We start from the raw sequence: 16,913 nt of genomic DNA, 5'->3' as shown, positions 1-16,913 counted from the left end.
TGACTGCCTTTAAGATTCAATATAAACTCCTCTGGCTTTAAAATATAATCTGGCCCCAATTTACTTTTCCAATTTGTCTCCCACTTTTATCCTGTAGTCCAATTAAAATCACTTTCTGTTCCTCACATATGATATTTTATGTCCAAATTCCATATCTTTGACCTGGCTATCTCCCATGCCTTAAATACACTTCCTCTTCACCTGTGCCTCTTTGAATCACCTTTCTTCCTTCAAATGTCATATCTAACGCTGCCATCTACGCAGTTCTTTCTTGATCTTGAATAATGCAACGAAGTAGCATAGTAAAGAACAGAACTTACTAGCTATGTGACCCTAAGCATAACAATATTTCTCTGCGGCAATTTATTCATCTATAAAATGCAGGTATAATAATAATACCTACCTCAGCAGATTATTGTGAAGATATCGAAATGTAAAGAGTTATATAAAAATATATAATGTATTGTTATTATTCCCCCCTACTATAAAAGTTCTTCTCATTGTTATTTTAGATAGACAGATAGATATAGATTATCTATCTCCTCCTTGCTCTGAGAACAGGAGCTATTTTTTTTATCACTAGAGCCAAGTATCATCTCAAGACTTTCTCCTAACACAGTGTCTCCCATTTTCAGGGTGAACAAGTAAGCATCAGGAAAATGTTTGGTATAAATTCAAAATAAGTTTGGTGATGAATGCATGGAACAGGAACAAGGCATCACAAACTAGATGATTTATGATTATATTGCAATACACAGATTGTTATTGCTAGTTACTGTTTAATGATAATATCTAGCAAAAATGTAACAATGGAATGTACACTAAGTAACTTAGAGACATCTGGTGTTATTGCAACACTAGCACAGAGAATATATAAACCCTGGCTCTCAGATCAATAAACAAACTTCATTAACCGAAATGTCATGACTGTGCTGAGTCATATTTTCTCCTTGACAAGGCTCAATTACTCATCCCTTCTCCATTACCAATGTTAAGTTAAGGCATAAAACAGAGAGGCAAGTGCTGGGCCAAAGTTCTAAACACTAACATGGTGGATGTCCAGTGCATAGTCCAAAAATGAAGAATTGTCAGACAAGGCCCTCCAGATACCGCTGGTTACAAATGGCATTGAGATGATTTCACTGAGCCCTAGTAATATTGCAGAGCTTCCCAAATGAGATCCATGATCATTCAAAAGTTCATTCATTCACACATTTACACAGGAAAAAATGAATGAGGAATGCCTACTGCTTACACTATGATAAGCCTTTGGAGGGTCAAAACATAGAAGTTGTTTACAAAAAGATACATTTTGTTAAAACACTGTAAATAAACAATGAGCTTGTGCTAGAATTGCAGAGAAAAGAAGAAAATGAATTGAATTGCCTTTGGAAAACAAAGGTTCTTCACAACAGTGAGAAGCATTATAGTATAAGAGAGAGACTACTGTTTAGAGTTCAGATCTTATTTCCAACATACTAACTCTGTGACTCTGGACAAACCATTTAACTTCTCATGGCCCCTACCACATCATTTAAGCATATACACTGCAGATGAATTCTTGATCTACATTGGTGGTGAGAATTTCCATACTTTGAATTCTTTATGATAAAGAAACGACAGATCAGGATCTCTGCCTTCCCTTCCCTTTTCATTCCCACAAAAAAAACATCCTGTGCAATTGTTCAATTATTATCAACTATCATTTTAGTTATTTTTTAGTCATGTCTGACTCTTCACGATACCTTTTAAGGTTTTCTTGGGAAAGATACTGGAATGGTTTGACATTTTCTTCTTCAGCTCATTTTAGGAACTGAAGCAAACAGAATTTTAAGTGACTTGCTCAGTCACACACACTGTTTTGAACTCAGGTCCTCTGATTCCAGGGCCATCAATCTATCACTCTACCAAATTGTCTACCCAGAAAATACTTCTCAATCTGTAATGCAAATTTTCAATTATTCCCTTAATTAGAAAGTATGAAATGATCTATGAAGGGGAAAAGGTTTGTTATTTCCCATAGTGTTAAATTACATAAGTTCTGAGCTAAATGATGTCAGGTTCCCTTATAATACTATAATTTCGTAATAAAAGTGTGAGTAATGAAAAAACCAGATTATTAAAAATATAAATTTTTTAAAAGTCGCTAGCTCCTCAGTTCCTCAGCCAGAAGCTAGGATATTTTATGAATAAGAGTCAAATTAAAATTTATTTAAAATTCATTTGAACCACAAATGCAAATGAGACATTCTAAAAAACATATTAAATCTAAATATAATATCTATTTGAAACAGATTCCCTATGTATATCTGTCCATTTTGTGAGTTGCTTTAATATTTTTAATTTATGTAGAAAACTTATATTGAGGCCTCTAGGCTCAAGTGCCTACTAAAATTTAATTCAAGTTATTGAATAAAACAACAATGTAGAAATAATAATTGACTAAAAGAACTTGGGAGGGTTCACACCATGCTTTAAAAATGCTTTTTAATCCATTTTTTAAAAAAACTAGTTCTACCTGACTCTGTCATCTGAGGCCAAGTACTGATTCAGGTCTCTGTGATTTTGAAAAATTTATCAGATATAGCACTGGTTAAGAGTAGAAAGTACTGGATTAACTTGCCAGAATGATAAAATGTTAGGCAGGTTCAGGTTTTTTAAACTATTGTCCTAATATGAATTCTTCACATGACCAAACCTTAATATTTGCTGCCTACCATCATCTGGTGTCTGCATCAACCATATCACTTCCAGTTTTAGAGACTTGGGATAAGGTCTCTGCAATGGCTATTTTTAAGCACTCTATTCTTCCCAAACCAGTCAAACCTACTGTTGCCTCCTAGCAGAAAAATTTGTTATATTTTGCAGGAATAAGTGAATCACTCCATTATAAGCTAGTGCACTCTTTTTTGTCTCTCTCTCTATGTGTCTCTCTTTCTCTTTCTCTGCCTTTCTGTCACTTTGTGTCTGTGTCCCTGTCTATCTTTCTCTCTCTCTCTCTCTCTCTCTCTCTCTCTCTCTCTTCTCTCTCTCTCTCTCTCTCTCTGTATTCTATGTGTGTCTCTGTCTCCTCTCTGTCTCTGTGTCTCTATCTCTTTCCACGTGTCTGTTTCTGTCTGTCTCTGTCTCTCTATCTCTGTATATAGACACATGCATATACAAAAATACATACACATATATGTATATATACATACACATACATATATATGCAAATATATGTATATATATACATATGTACATATAGATAAATATTTGTCCCCATTATAATATAATATATTTTTCTGATACCTTCAGACAAAAAGAAAAGTAATCAAAAGGAAAGTTAGAAGGAAAAGATTTAAGCATAGGAGTGACCAAGAAAAGCCTCCAGCTTTGTAACTGAGTCTTGAAGGAAATGCTAGATTCATAATAAAGGAGGAAAAGTGTTCTAAGCTTGGGAGATGATCAGTGAAAAGTTAGGGAGACCAGAGAAGAATCTATCCACTTCCCATTTTTTTCTCCTGAATTTGAGTTCTACAGCCCCAGCTATAAGCTGGACATTTCTATTTGAAAATCACATACACATCTCAAACTCACATGCCCAAAACAAAACTCATTATTATTCCCCCAAAAGCCATCCTTTCTCATAACATATAATTCTGTCATCACATTGTCATTCTTCTAGGAATCACCCTGGATTCTTCACTCTCTCACTCCCTCTTGCCAGTCTTCTTGGTCTCACCAACTCAACATCTGTCACATCTGACCTTTTTCCTACAGAGTTCTACTTGTTCTAAAACTATCTACATCAATTAGTAAGCATTTATTAGGTACTGACTGTGTGCCAGATAACTAGGTGATAGTGAATTGAGTGCCAAATCTGAAGTCAAAAAGACTCATTTTCCTGAGTTCAAATCTGGCCCAGACACTGGTCAAATTACTTAACCCTGCCTGCCTCAATTTCCTCATCATCTGTCAAATGAGCTTCTGAAGGAAATGGCAAACCATTATAGTATCTTTGCCAAGAAAACCCAAATAGGTCAGATCAGACACCACTTAAAAAAATGTACCTGGTACTATGCTAAATACAAAGTATACAAAGAAAGACAAAAACATAACCCCTACCCTTAGGGAGCTCAAGAGACAACATACAACATAAATGTGTTTATACACACACAGCATACATGAAAAATAACCTTAGTGCAAGGCACTGAGCAAGAGGGAAAGGACTGGCAGAAAACAAGATTTGGTTTGAGTCTTAAAGGAAGCTAGGAGGTGCAGGCAAAGAGGGAGAATATCTAGTCACGGGAATCAATGAAATGACCCAGAATCAGAAAATACAGTCATGTGTGAAGAACAGCAAAAAGATCATTGTAACAGGATGGAGAAGAGTAACATTTAAGAAAATGGTAAAAGAGGGAAGAAAAAAGGCAGTGAGAGGATTTATATTTGATCCTGAAAGTAATAGAGAACAACTGGAATTTATTGGGTGGGGAGGGAGGTTGACATGTTCAGAACTGGACTTTACAAAAATCACTTTGCTCACCAAGTGCAATATGTACTAGAGTAGTAAGAAAGAGCAGAAAGTTTCTGCAACTGTCCAAGCATGAAGTAATTAAGGCCTACACTAGAGCAGGAGTTATGTAAGTGATGAAAAGAGGATAAGATATTGTGAAGATAAAAACAAGAAGACTTGTCAATAGAAAGCATATGGGGAACAAATGCAAATAAGCTTATAGTCTAATGCAGAATAATGACATATAAAGTGAAGCTGGGGAAGAGGAGAGCAGAGGAGAGACCAAGGCCCCTGGCATGTGGTAGAGAAAGTCTGGATTGCTATTTTGGTGTTTAACTGGAGTTTTTAGTTAGTTGGCAGTAATTATATAATGATATAATATATTATATAATAATCCAGGAAATCAAAAAAGAAATTGACAAAATCAAAAGCAAAAAAATTTAAGCACATTTAATTAATAACTAAAACTTGGAGCTTAAAAAAATAGATATGCATTTTTAGCAGATTAGATTTTTTTTAAAAAAGAAAGAAGAAACTTAAATTATCAATATCAAAAATTTTAAAAATTCACAAAAAAATCATTAAAAATTATTTACCCAATTATATACCAATAAATATGACAATCTAAATGAAATATATGAGAATTTACAAAAATATTTAAAAGCCCATATTCAACAATAAAGGATAAAGGACTTTAAACCAATCTCAGAGGAAAAGACATTAAACAAATCATAAATCATCTTCCAGAGGATGAAATAAATACCAGGATCAGATTAAATTACAAGTAAATTCTATCAAACATTTAAAGAACAATTTATTTCTGTATTAAGCAAGCCATTTGCTTGGTTATATCTTGGCATAATTAGGTGATTTTGTGGCTCTTGTTATTGATACAGTCTACTATGTTGATACTATTGTTCAGTTTTTCAGTCATGTTCCATCCTTTGGAACTCCATTTGGAGTTTTCTTGGAAAAGATGTTGGACTAGTTTGCCATTTCTTTCCCCACTTCATTTTACAAATGAGAAAACTGAGCAAACATGCTTAATGACTTGCCAGGGTCATATAATGAGTGCCTAAGGCCAGATTTGAATTAAAGAAGATGAATCTTCCAGATTCCAGGACACTGTACCACTTAGCTACTTCTACCAACTATGTTTACAATTCTCTCTCTCTCTCTCTCTCTCTCTCTTCTCTCTCTCTCTCTCTCTCTCTCTCTCTCTCTCTCTCTCTCTCTTATCTCCTCTGTCTCTCTTCTTCTTCTCTCTCTATCTCTCTCTCTTCTCCTTCTCTCTCTATCTCTGTATCTCTCCTCTGTGTGTGTGTGTGTGTGTGTGTGTGTGTGTGTGTGTGTGTGTGTAATCTTTGGGACACATTGTTATGATATCCTTGTTAATATCTTATCCATCAATATTCATTAGGAACATAATTTTATAATTTTCTTTTTTATTTTTAATCTCTCTGAGTTGTGTATTTAAATGATGTTTATAACATAGAAAAAATTGGTAGTATGTCCCTTCTTTTCCTATTTTTTCAAACCACAAGAATCATATGATTATCTCAATCAAGGCAGAAAAAACTTGAAAATATGTAATACCCATTCCTATTTTGAAAAAATAAAAAGTAAAGAAGTAAACAAAATTTTCTTTAACATAACAAGTACTACACAGCAACAACAAAGTTATGTGATGATCAACAGTGATGAATTTGGTTCTTTCCAATAATGGGGTGATTTGGCCAATTCCAATGGCTGATGGAGCAAGCCATCTGCATCCATGGAGAGGACTATGGAAACTGAATGTGAATCATAATATAATATCTTCACCTTTTTGTTGTTGCTGTTTGCTTGTTTGGTTTTTTCTTTCTCCTTTTTTTGCCTTTTGATCTTATTTTTCTTATGCAGTATGGAAATGTGTATAATCTATTTTAGATTACTTGATGTCTAGGGGAGGGGGAGGTGGAAAGGGAGGGGAAAAGTTTTCTTTGGAACACAAGGTCTTGCAAGGGTGAACGCTGAAAATTATCTTTGCATGTATTTTGAAAAATAAAATATTATAAAAATAAAATTTTATTATTATAAAAAATAAAATTTAAATTAAAAACCATAACAAGTACTATCTATCTAAAATTGTGAGCCAGCATTATATACAATAAAAATATTAAAAGTCTTTTTAATAAAGTCAGCAGTAAAAGCAAAGATATCAATTATCATTATTCCTGTTTATCATTGTGCTAGAAAAGCTAGCTTAGCAATAAGAACAAAAGAATAAGCATAGGCAAAGAGAGAAAAAATTATCACTTTTTGCAGATGATAAGTCTATTAAATAACTAAATAAAACAATGTTTTAGAACATAAATACACCCATATAAATCATCAACATTTCTGTAATTACCAGTAAAATCATTAGGCATAAAAAAAAAAAAGATGAATTCTGTTTAAAATAACTATAGATTATACAAAATATTTGGAAGCCAACCTGCTGAGATATATATATATAAGAACTATTTGAATACAACTTCAAAACATTTTAAATACAAATGCAGACACAAATAATTGGAGAAATATTAATTACTTGTGGATAGACCAACACAATATAATAAATGACAGCACTATCTAAATTTATTTACTTATTTGGGGCCATACCAAACTACCAAAAGTTTACTTCACAGAGGTAAAAAAAAAAAATAATGAAATTCATCTGGAGAAATAAAAGCTCAAGAATCTTAAGAGAAATCATGAATGAAGTGAAAAGGAATAGGATCTAGCAGAACAGATCTCAAACTATGTTACAAAGTAGTAATGATCAAAAACATTTGATTGTTATGTAGTCATGTTGGACTCTCCATAATCCTATTTGAGGTTTTCTTGTCAAAGATACTTATTCAACCTATCTTACAGTTGAGAAATTTAAGTAAATAAGATTATGTAGCTTATCCAAATTCACATAGCTAGTAATTGCCTGAGGCCAGATTTGAACTCAGAAAAAAAAATCAGTCTTCTTAACTCAAGCCTGACACTCTATCCAATGCACCACCTAGATGGCTTGATTTAATACTGATTAGAAAATAGAAAGGTCAATTAGTGAAATACATTAGGTATATGATATACAGAAAAAAATAAACCCAGTAATCTTATATTTGATAAACCCAAAGATCCCAAATATTAAAGCAAGATCTCAATACTCAACAAAAACTCCTACAAAAACTACAAAGCAGTTTTGTATAAACTAGATAGATAAAATAGATATAGATAAACTTCATCTATATATGAAGATAAGATACAAATGGGTATATGACTTAGATATAAAAGATGACATCATAAACAAATTAGAGGATCAAGGTAGCAATAATTTTTTTCAGATATGATGATGAGGAAAGAGTTCATAATCCAAAAAGGGAAAAGTGTACACAAGAATGGAAAATAAACTATTTTGACTGCAAAAAAAATTAAAAGGCTGTTTTCACAAAACCAAAGCAACTAAAATTAGATGAGGAAAGAGTGGAAAGCAAACTTCTCTGACAAAGATCTCATTTTTAAGCTACAGAGAGAACTGGTTCAAATTTATAAGAACAGGAGTCATTACCCAACTGATAAATCATCAAAGATTATGAAGAGATGGAACTCAAGTGAAGAAACTTAAAACTATAACCATATAAATAATGCTGCAAGACATTATAATTAAAAGAATTGCGTATTAGAATTGTTATGGAGTTCCTTCATATCTATTAGATTTGCAAAACTGACAACTAAGAATAATGAATTGGTACAGGAGCTGAGAGGTGGTCCCAGCCCTTCTTTTTTTTTTTCTTTTTTTTGGGATTAAGTGACTTACCGGGATCACAGAGATAGTGAGTGTTAAGTGTCTAAGACCAGATTTAAACTCGGATTCTCCTGATTTGGGGACTGGCATGCTATCCACTATGCCATCTAGCTGCTCCCAGCCACTCTTGAAAACATTTGTGCATATCCTTTGACCCAGACATACCACTACTATATCTGTACCCAAAATGGATCAAAGAAAGAGAAAAAGGACCTATGTAAGTAAAAGCATTTAAAATAGCACTTTTCTTACTGGCTAAGAACTTGAAACTAAGGAGGTTCTCATCAATGAAGGAATGGTTGAACAAATTATGGTTATATGAATGTGAACTGTGCTCTAAGAAGTGATAAAAGGAGACAGTTTTAGAGAAACCTGAAAAGACTTGTATGAACTGATAGTCAATTGAGCAAAACTAGAACTATATCTCTATCTATACAAACATAGACAGAGATATCTATTTAGATACATAAAGCAACATTGTAAAAATAAACAATTTTGAAAGACATAAAAACTCTAATCATTGAAATGATTAACCACAATTCCAGAGGATTCATCGTAAAACATGCAACCCACTTCCTTACAAGTGATGAATGCAAGATTCTTTTTGATATTGAGATATATATATATATATATATATATATATATATATATTTGCACATGGCCAATGCAGAAATTTCTTTTGCTTCATTGTGCATATTTTTACTTACTTTTTTGCTTTTCTTTCTTTTTCAATAGAGTGAGATAGTGTGAGGAAGAGAAAATGGATTTTTATTCATTGAAAATAAAATAAAATTTTAAAAAACAGAGAAAGCAGGATCTCTGCTTTTATATAATATACAGTGTTCAGGACTTGATATATATTGTTACAGAGTATTGTTACTCTGTCTATATAAAGATACATTATATCTTTCTCATTGAGAAAGAAAATAGAACTCTCCATATCAAAAAATTTTTTATCATAAATAAGGTGGTAGATGGGGCAAAAGATTATTCTACTCTGTAACAGAATACTTTCTTGTACAAACTAATCTACCTCTCTTACCCATCAGAATCCAGACCATCTCCAGAACAACGTAGATTCACAGTATTCATGGCTGGAGGTTGGCAATCTACACACACAGTATAACCCTCTCGAAGGTACTGCATCCAGCGGGTCAGAGGACGATTTTCCATAGCACAATAATGAGTCAAGGACTCTGTCTTGAACTCCATACAATATCTACAAGAGAAAAAAGTTAAAAACAATTGCATAAGCTATAGTAGACTCATAGGGAACTTTAAGGATACAATTCCCCAAAGTAATTATAGCATAACAAGAAAGCATGTCTAACTTGGCATCAGAAGCATCGGACCCAATTTTGTACCTGTTCTACTCCTTGGAAGCACCCTGTTAATAAGAAGTTTTTTATTGTCAGCCTCAAAAACAACCAGAAACCAAGCCCCAACACTTTGGGCACTTAAGTTTTCTCATTCTCAGTTTCTTTATCAAAAAAAGGGGGAGACCACCTCTAACTCTTAGGATTATCTGTCCTATAGGATTGTTATGAGGAAAGTGCTTTATTAAGTAATAAAATTGATGTTTGTCCAATGACCTCATGGAGTGATATCTTGACTTGCCTGTGAATTAGATTTAAGTGAAGTAGAGCTACACAAAGTCATCAGGCTCACTCTCTTCCAAAGTCATCAAAGTCCAGTGACAGGACAAAAATTAAGACAACTGGCAATGGTCCAAGATGCAGTAGATTACTTGGATATCTTCAATGTAGCACCAAAATCTAAGTGCTCCACAGCATCTGCTTTAGCGCCCTTCATTCACACATTTCAATGAAGGAAGTCTCTCTTATTCACCAACAGATCTGAGGTCTCAAGCTAGTTTAACCCATCTTCCATGACACTTTTACTGGGGTGTGGCTGCTATGCATGTTACAACTTCTTGAAGACACAGGTGAGAGTTGGGTGAAGATGGACTTGCCAAGCCTTTTTCAGAACTGCTCATCCAAGTACAAAATATTACACATACAACTTTTAGTACCATCATAATATTTCATATTTGGAAAATGTAGTAAAATAAGCAGTTTTTTTGGTGATCTCTCCATTTTTAGATTGGTGGCTTATTTGATTGATTGATCCTTATCATCTTTTCTCTTCCTAATCCATGATTCACTTACTCCTACAAAGCAGAAAACCTAATATCTTATTTCCTGGACACAGTTCTTAAATCATGTTTAAGAAGAAATTTTAGTTTCTTTTGTCTATGGGTAACATTATACAAATCTGAAGTATTTACAGTATTTACACTTAGCAGAGGTTATGCTGTTATCTATAGCAATTTCTAGTTCCTTGACACTATAAAAAGAGCAGTACAGCAGGACTTCTTAGACAAATCAAATATTTACTAATAATAAATCATAAAGAAATTTATTTTAATATAATTCTTTAGTAAACATAATTTTTCTATTTATTGAAAATGAGAGCAAATTTGCATACTAAGATGAATTATTTATTTTTTATAGATATAAATATTTTATATCATATATATGATATATATAATAATATAATATATATTTATATAAAGAGATATAAGTAGAATATTTGATACCTTTTACTGTTGCTAAATTTTTCATCACCCTCATATTCAGTTATGTGACCCACAATTTAAGAAGCTTTGGTCTGTAAAACCTACCTAGATGCTATACATATCAATAATGTTGTAAGTTCGTATTAAGTCATCTTGTTAGGTGGATAGAGAAAATAAATATCATTTTCCCTATTTTATAGATGAACAACCTAAGGATATAAGAATTTAAATAATTTGCCTATTGTGATACAGCTAATAAGTAAGGAGTTGAGAATTCCCAATATCAATTCCAGCTTTTTTTCTATTATATCACGTTGCACTAATTCTGAAAGTGATATAATCATTATTATCTGTACCACCTTGAGCAAATCACCACTCTAGGTCTCATTTTCTTCTTCCATAAAGTGAAGAGATTGGACTAGATGATCTAAGGTCATACAGTTCTAACTATATGATCCTGCAATTTCATTTTTATAGAGAACCTTGCTCCAAACAACTCAGAATTCAAACCTAATTTAATTTTTATGGCATTTGTAAAACTAGGAAGAAAACATATATTCCCTACTCTATGATGGTGGTGGTAGAGATACTAAATTCAGAAAGAATGAAAGCATAATACAAGTAGATAAAAAGGAAATTCAATTACCCAACTTAGATTGTGCTTATGTGCACAGGATTGTCTCTTTTATTACTGATCCAATACTCAACCTTCAAATTTTAAATCAAAAGCATAATTACCCAGCATCCTCTGTATCTGCAGACCACTGTGGAGATACCACTTGTCTTTTTCTTTCCTTGTTATATGCAGAGGTAGTGATAAAAGCAGGAACTGCAAAGGAGAGTATCATATTAAAACATACAATCTAAAAAAAATAAAATACTTTCAGTAGCATTTCCAGCTCTTTGGCTTTGTGACACATATCTTAAAAAGTTCTAAGTTTCCCATGACCATCAAGCTTGATTATGAGAAGATAAGAGGAAATATCTCCTTAGTTATATTTAAGAGAAGTTTGCACACATACTTTATGGGAAGAAAGGACATCCTTCAATGACTTCAAAGTAGGATGACCCATATTAGTCCATATTACTGGGAAGTCTAAGTTTAGTGGATTACTTGAGTTCAGGAGTTCTAAGCTATAGTAGAATTAATGCAGACTGTGTCTGAACTAAGTCTAAAAGCATTATAGCCAATCCCTGAATGGAATAACTATGAGGAGAAAGAAATTGAGATGTCTAAGTAAATAGGGGCAAACTAGCCCAGGTATTTTCCATGATGATTAGCATTGGTTTTGGATTTATAAGTGGTTTCTGCACTTCCAGTCTAGGAAAGATAGAGAAATCCAGCCTCAAAAATAAAATATACTATAAAGGGAAAAAGAAAAGAGGAGAAACACAACGTCAAGTACAAAAGGGATATGTTTAAAAGGAGATAGGTCAAGTTAATGAATACTGATTAAGCACTTATTATGTACCAGAAACCATGCTAAGTGTGGGTATAGAAATAAATACAAAAACAGTTCATATCTTCAAAGAATTTACGCTTTAATGAGAGAGATGACATTTAAATAATTATGTACAAAAAATAAGGAGCCACTGAAATTTATTGAATGAGTTGGGAAGGAGGAGTGGGATAACATGGTCAAGCCTGCTTTCAGAAGATCAGTTTGATGACTGATTGAAGGATAGACTGAAATGGGGAAAGACTTGGGGCAACATGACCAATCTTGTAGTAGTGTGTTGTAATAATCCAGGTGTTTGTAATGAGGGCCTGATCCAAGTTTGTTACATTGCCAGAAAAAAAGAGGCATAAAGAAAAGATGTTAGAATAAAGAATCAGAAAGATTTGGTACATGATTGGATATAAGGGATGAGAGAATGAAGAGTCAGGAATGATACCTAAGTTAAGAGGTTTTCTTCTACATCCTTTTTAAATTTTCCTTCCTTTCTTTTCTATCTTCCCATCACCTAAATGCCTTCCTATAGATGATCTTATTTCTTCCCTTCTTCTCCAGCAGACTGTCCCCTCTATCATTTCCACTCCTCATTTATACTTACATATATAACAAATATATATATATATATATATATCACATACATATATTAGACATATACATATATATATATATTCATGTCTATATATGTGTACATATCCATAAATATATGCTAAAGATCTAGCTGTCTAAAGCTGTTCTACACTGACATTCTTTCTTCTTTCATTTGAGATGTGGCCTCCAATAACAAGCACACCTAAAGGATTTTGTGTTCATAATTATTTCTCCATTTCTAGTTACTTGAATGATCATGTTTTTATTAGCTTAAATGGGGAAGGAGGGGAATAATCAACTACTAAAAACATGCATCATATTAAAAGTGACCAAGATGTAAAAGCTATATCATATTATTGCCTTCTTGGAGGGTGGGGGAAGAAAGGGAGGGAAAGAGAAAAAATTTGGAACACAAAATCTTACAAAAATAAATGTTGAATCTTTATATGCATTTGAAAAAATGAAATACTTTTGAGAAAAAAGCATAAAAAATACAAGTGGCCCATGAATTTTTCCATGTTACCTAGATTTATTTTGATATTTTTTTAAAGTACAATGCCTTCTAATGAGTGGTTGACAAGTTCATACAAATCTTTAAATAAATTGCTCTTATTCAGCAGCTTAGAAGCAAGAATCACTTAGATTAGTTAGATTCAGCCCAGGAGGACATGGTAGCCATTCACAGAAAGGGGGCAGGCTATCCAAATTCAAGTCCTATCTATCCATCCATTCATATCTATAATATGTAATATATAAGTCCTTTCTATCCATCCTGCTATAATATATAATATGCAAGGAAATATCCATCCTGCTATAATATATAATATGTAAGAAAATAAAAAAGGGAAATAAAAAACTTTCACTAGAGAAGGTTACAGGATCTGAGACTATAAAATGTACATCTAATAACTTATCATGGTATAATGGAAAGAAAACTAGATATAAAACTTGACTCTACTCAGTCACTTGTGTGACTTGAGTAACATATTTCACCTCTATAGATATCAGTTTCTGCCTCTGAAAAATGAGGGGGTAAGGTTAAATGATCCCTAAAAAATTTTTTCAGCTCTGGATCCTCCACTCCTTTGATTCATTATCATTATTTATCACCTAAGTATAATTGTAAAATTTGGAAACTAGGCAGCTATGACTTACCAGTTTGATTATTTCCTCACCCCCAAGTCCAACGTAACCAGATAAAAACCACTAAGATTTCTCCAAAGTTTTAGTTCCTCTGATTTTGTGGAAAGACCAGGCTTCCAAGAGAGAGACAGTTCCACATTGATTATAATTATTATAGTTTATCCTATTTTACTTAAAAAACAACAAATAAGCTTATCATTTTATTTTAGAAATCCTTTTCTACTATTCCATATTTCTCTGTGCTAGTGACCATTAGCATTCATAGATAATATACTTAATTATTTGTTGAATAATTTCTTTTTTGAGGGATGTGCAACAATCTATTATTATTTTGCAAAAAAAACTACAATTGTTAAAATATGTAATATATATTTTACTTACAAAATTACAGTAAAATAAATTTATTTTGAAGTTTTTGGTGCTCTTTGAGCACAAAAGCTAATTATTCATAAATGGTCTACAAAAATAATATGGAAACAGAAGACAAATGGAAATATAAAAGTTAATATCCACCTGGTAACCTGAAGTTTATAAAGCACAACATACAATAGAAAGGGAAAATACAACTTGCCCCAAATGTTCTAATCTTAATCTTATTTAAACTGAAGCTCTCCAATATTGGAATTCACTAATACTGTTTTAGTATAAATGATGGATGCTAATAGAGATATCTTTAAGAAATATGAACTTAAAGTGTTCTGGAATGTGACAAGCAAGGAGGTATGCAGGAAGAAGAAGAAAGTTGTGTGTGGTACAGTGTCAGGGTGAGGTTCTTTTTCTGCCCCAATTGAATTTATCAGGACTGTGAATCATTAACTTGTGGTAACAATATGAGGCAGGGGAAAAGGAGAAGAGGAATGAGATCTTCAAAAAAAAATAAGTCCTTCTTTACATGCAATCTGAGGGAATTAGCAAACTATAAGAGCTAAGGAAATCTATATTAGACAGGAAGTCTGAAAATCTGGGTTCTCGTGCTGGTTCTGTCATTAACTGATTTCACAAAATAAAGCAAATCACTTTACCTTTGGTGGATTTAATTACTTCATCTGCAAAATGAGATGGTTAGGTTAGGAGATTTCTAAAATTCCATCCAACTCTAAAATCTATGAATCTTGGAAGTTTCATGACACAGTGGGTGGGAAAATGAGACATGCAAATAAAAAAAATCTGAGTTCAAACTGTCTCCCCTAATTTATTAGCTATAAGAGCTTAAGTTTAAGCTCTGAACATGTGACTTCTCAGAACTTCACTTTTTTATTTATGAAAAAGGCATTGGATTAGATGATGTCAAAAGCCCCTTCCAGGTCACTAGTCTATTAGATTTTTCCTTGTCATACTAGAGTCAAGAAACTTCTCCAAATGATCTTCTTTCAATTCTGCATGTCTTACACATATATATGTACGTACCTAGTTATCTACATTTTGTCTCCTGCATTAGAAAAGGAGTTTCTTCAGAGAAGGGACTATTTTTGCTATTTTTTGCTCAGTACACTGCCTGGCACATAACAAATAGTACATTCTTTTTGATTGGATTATTGATTTATCCCAACTAATAAAAACAAGTCCTGATTAGTGAGAATAATTTATCCCCTGAAGTAGTCATACTACCACAATTTCTATGACATATTTTCATTGGATTGAAATCGATGAGCATATTTTAATACAATTAAATAGAACAAATTTCAATGTGACTATTTTGGTGGATTCATTATTCTTACTACAGATACAGAATGGATCTAGCTGTTCTACTAGAGACCTTAGATACAATGATTGTTACTGTGGTTCTGCCCCAATTGGGTATTTCTAAATACTTCCAATATCTTAAGGAGTATCATTAAAGTTTTTAAGATTCTTAAAGCAAAATTTAAAAGCAAAAGTATGTGTTTGTTGATGCGAATAAAGAACTCTGAAGATTAGAGGAAGGTCAAGAAATCAAAGCATCCTAAAGTATCATAATTCTTAATAATATCCTAACCATAATAAAAGGGATAGGAACTAATCTGTCATATTTTTTATCTATCTAGGTATTTCCTCATCCATAAAGAGATAAGCTCCTTGAGAACACTGGTTTTTGCCCCTTTTTTGTATCCTCAGCAATGAACATAGTGCCTTAAACATAATAATCCCTTATTAAAATGATTGTTGACTGATTAGCCCTAGAACCAACAAAACTGCAGAAGTTGAGTACCAAGTTGATGTCCTTTGTTCCTCCTAGGTAAGGAGTGAAAGAGCACTAATATCCTGGAAGCTTTTGTTTACAGATTTCCAAGATACTTCTCTTCATTTACTGAAACCCTAATTTCCCAGTTCCTCAATTTCTTCATTTCCCATGATCTACTTATCTAGCCACCCTAGCTTCTGAGCTGAGAACATTGACTCCTATTTTACTGATAAAAAATATTGAGGCCTTTCATTGAGAGTTCTCTCTTCTCCCTTTCTCCTTCTCATCATTCAGATGCCTTCTATCTAACCTGTTTTTATACAAACAAAACCAACAGAAACAAGATTAAAAGGGATGTACAAAGTTGTGGAAAAAATCTTTACAACCAGTATTCCTTATAAAGGTCTCATTTCTAAAATATATAAAGAACTACATCAAATTTATAAGAATACAAGTCATTTCCCAATTGATAAATGGTCAAAGGATACAAATGGACAATTTTCAGATGACAAAATTAAAGCCATCTGTAGACAAATGAAAAAATGCTTTAAATCACTATTGACTTAGATATATAGAGAAATGCAAATTAATCAACACTGAGATACCATCTCACACCTTCCAGGTTGGCTAAGATGACAGGAAAAGATAATGATAAATGTTGGAAGGGAGGT

At 32.7% G+C, this 16,913-nt stretch overlaps 1 protein-coding gene across 1 annotated transcript in view; it reads right to left on the bottom strand.

The window, feature by feature from the left end:
• The window catches only part of SBSPON (somatomedin B and thrombospondin type 1 domain containing), a 49,358-nt gene that overhangs the window by 11,645 nt on the left and 20,800 nt on the right, over positions 1-16,913 (bottom strand). Inside the window, exons 3-4 of the mRNA XM_051970051.1 lie at positions 11,632-11,722; positions 9,358-9,534 (exon numbers count right to left, since the gene is read on the bottom strand). Of these exons, the coding sequence (XP_051826011.1) occupies positions 9,358-9,534; positions 11,632-11,722 (268 nt within the window). The remainder of the gene's footprint in view (positions 1-9,357; positions 9,535-11,631; positions 11,723-16,913) is intronic.

The sequence above is a fragment of the Antechinus flavipes genome, chromosome 1 (assembly GCF_016432865.1).
Source record: "Antechinus flavipes isolate AdamAnt ecotype Samford, QLD, Australia chromosome 1, AdamAnt_v2, whole genome shotgun sequence".
NCBI classification, from domain to species: domain Eukaryota; kingdom Metazoa; phylum Chordata; class Mammalia; order Dasyuromorphia; family Dasyuridae; genus Antechinus; species Antechinus flavipes.
The sequence above is the reverse complement of the archived record's forward strand: the minus strand, read 5'-3'. Positions and strand labels throughout refer to the sequence as shown.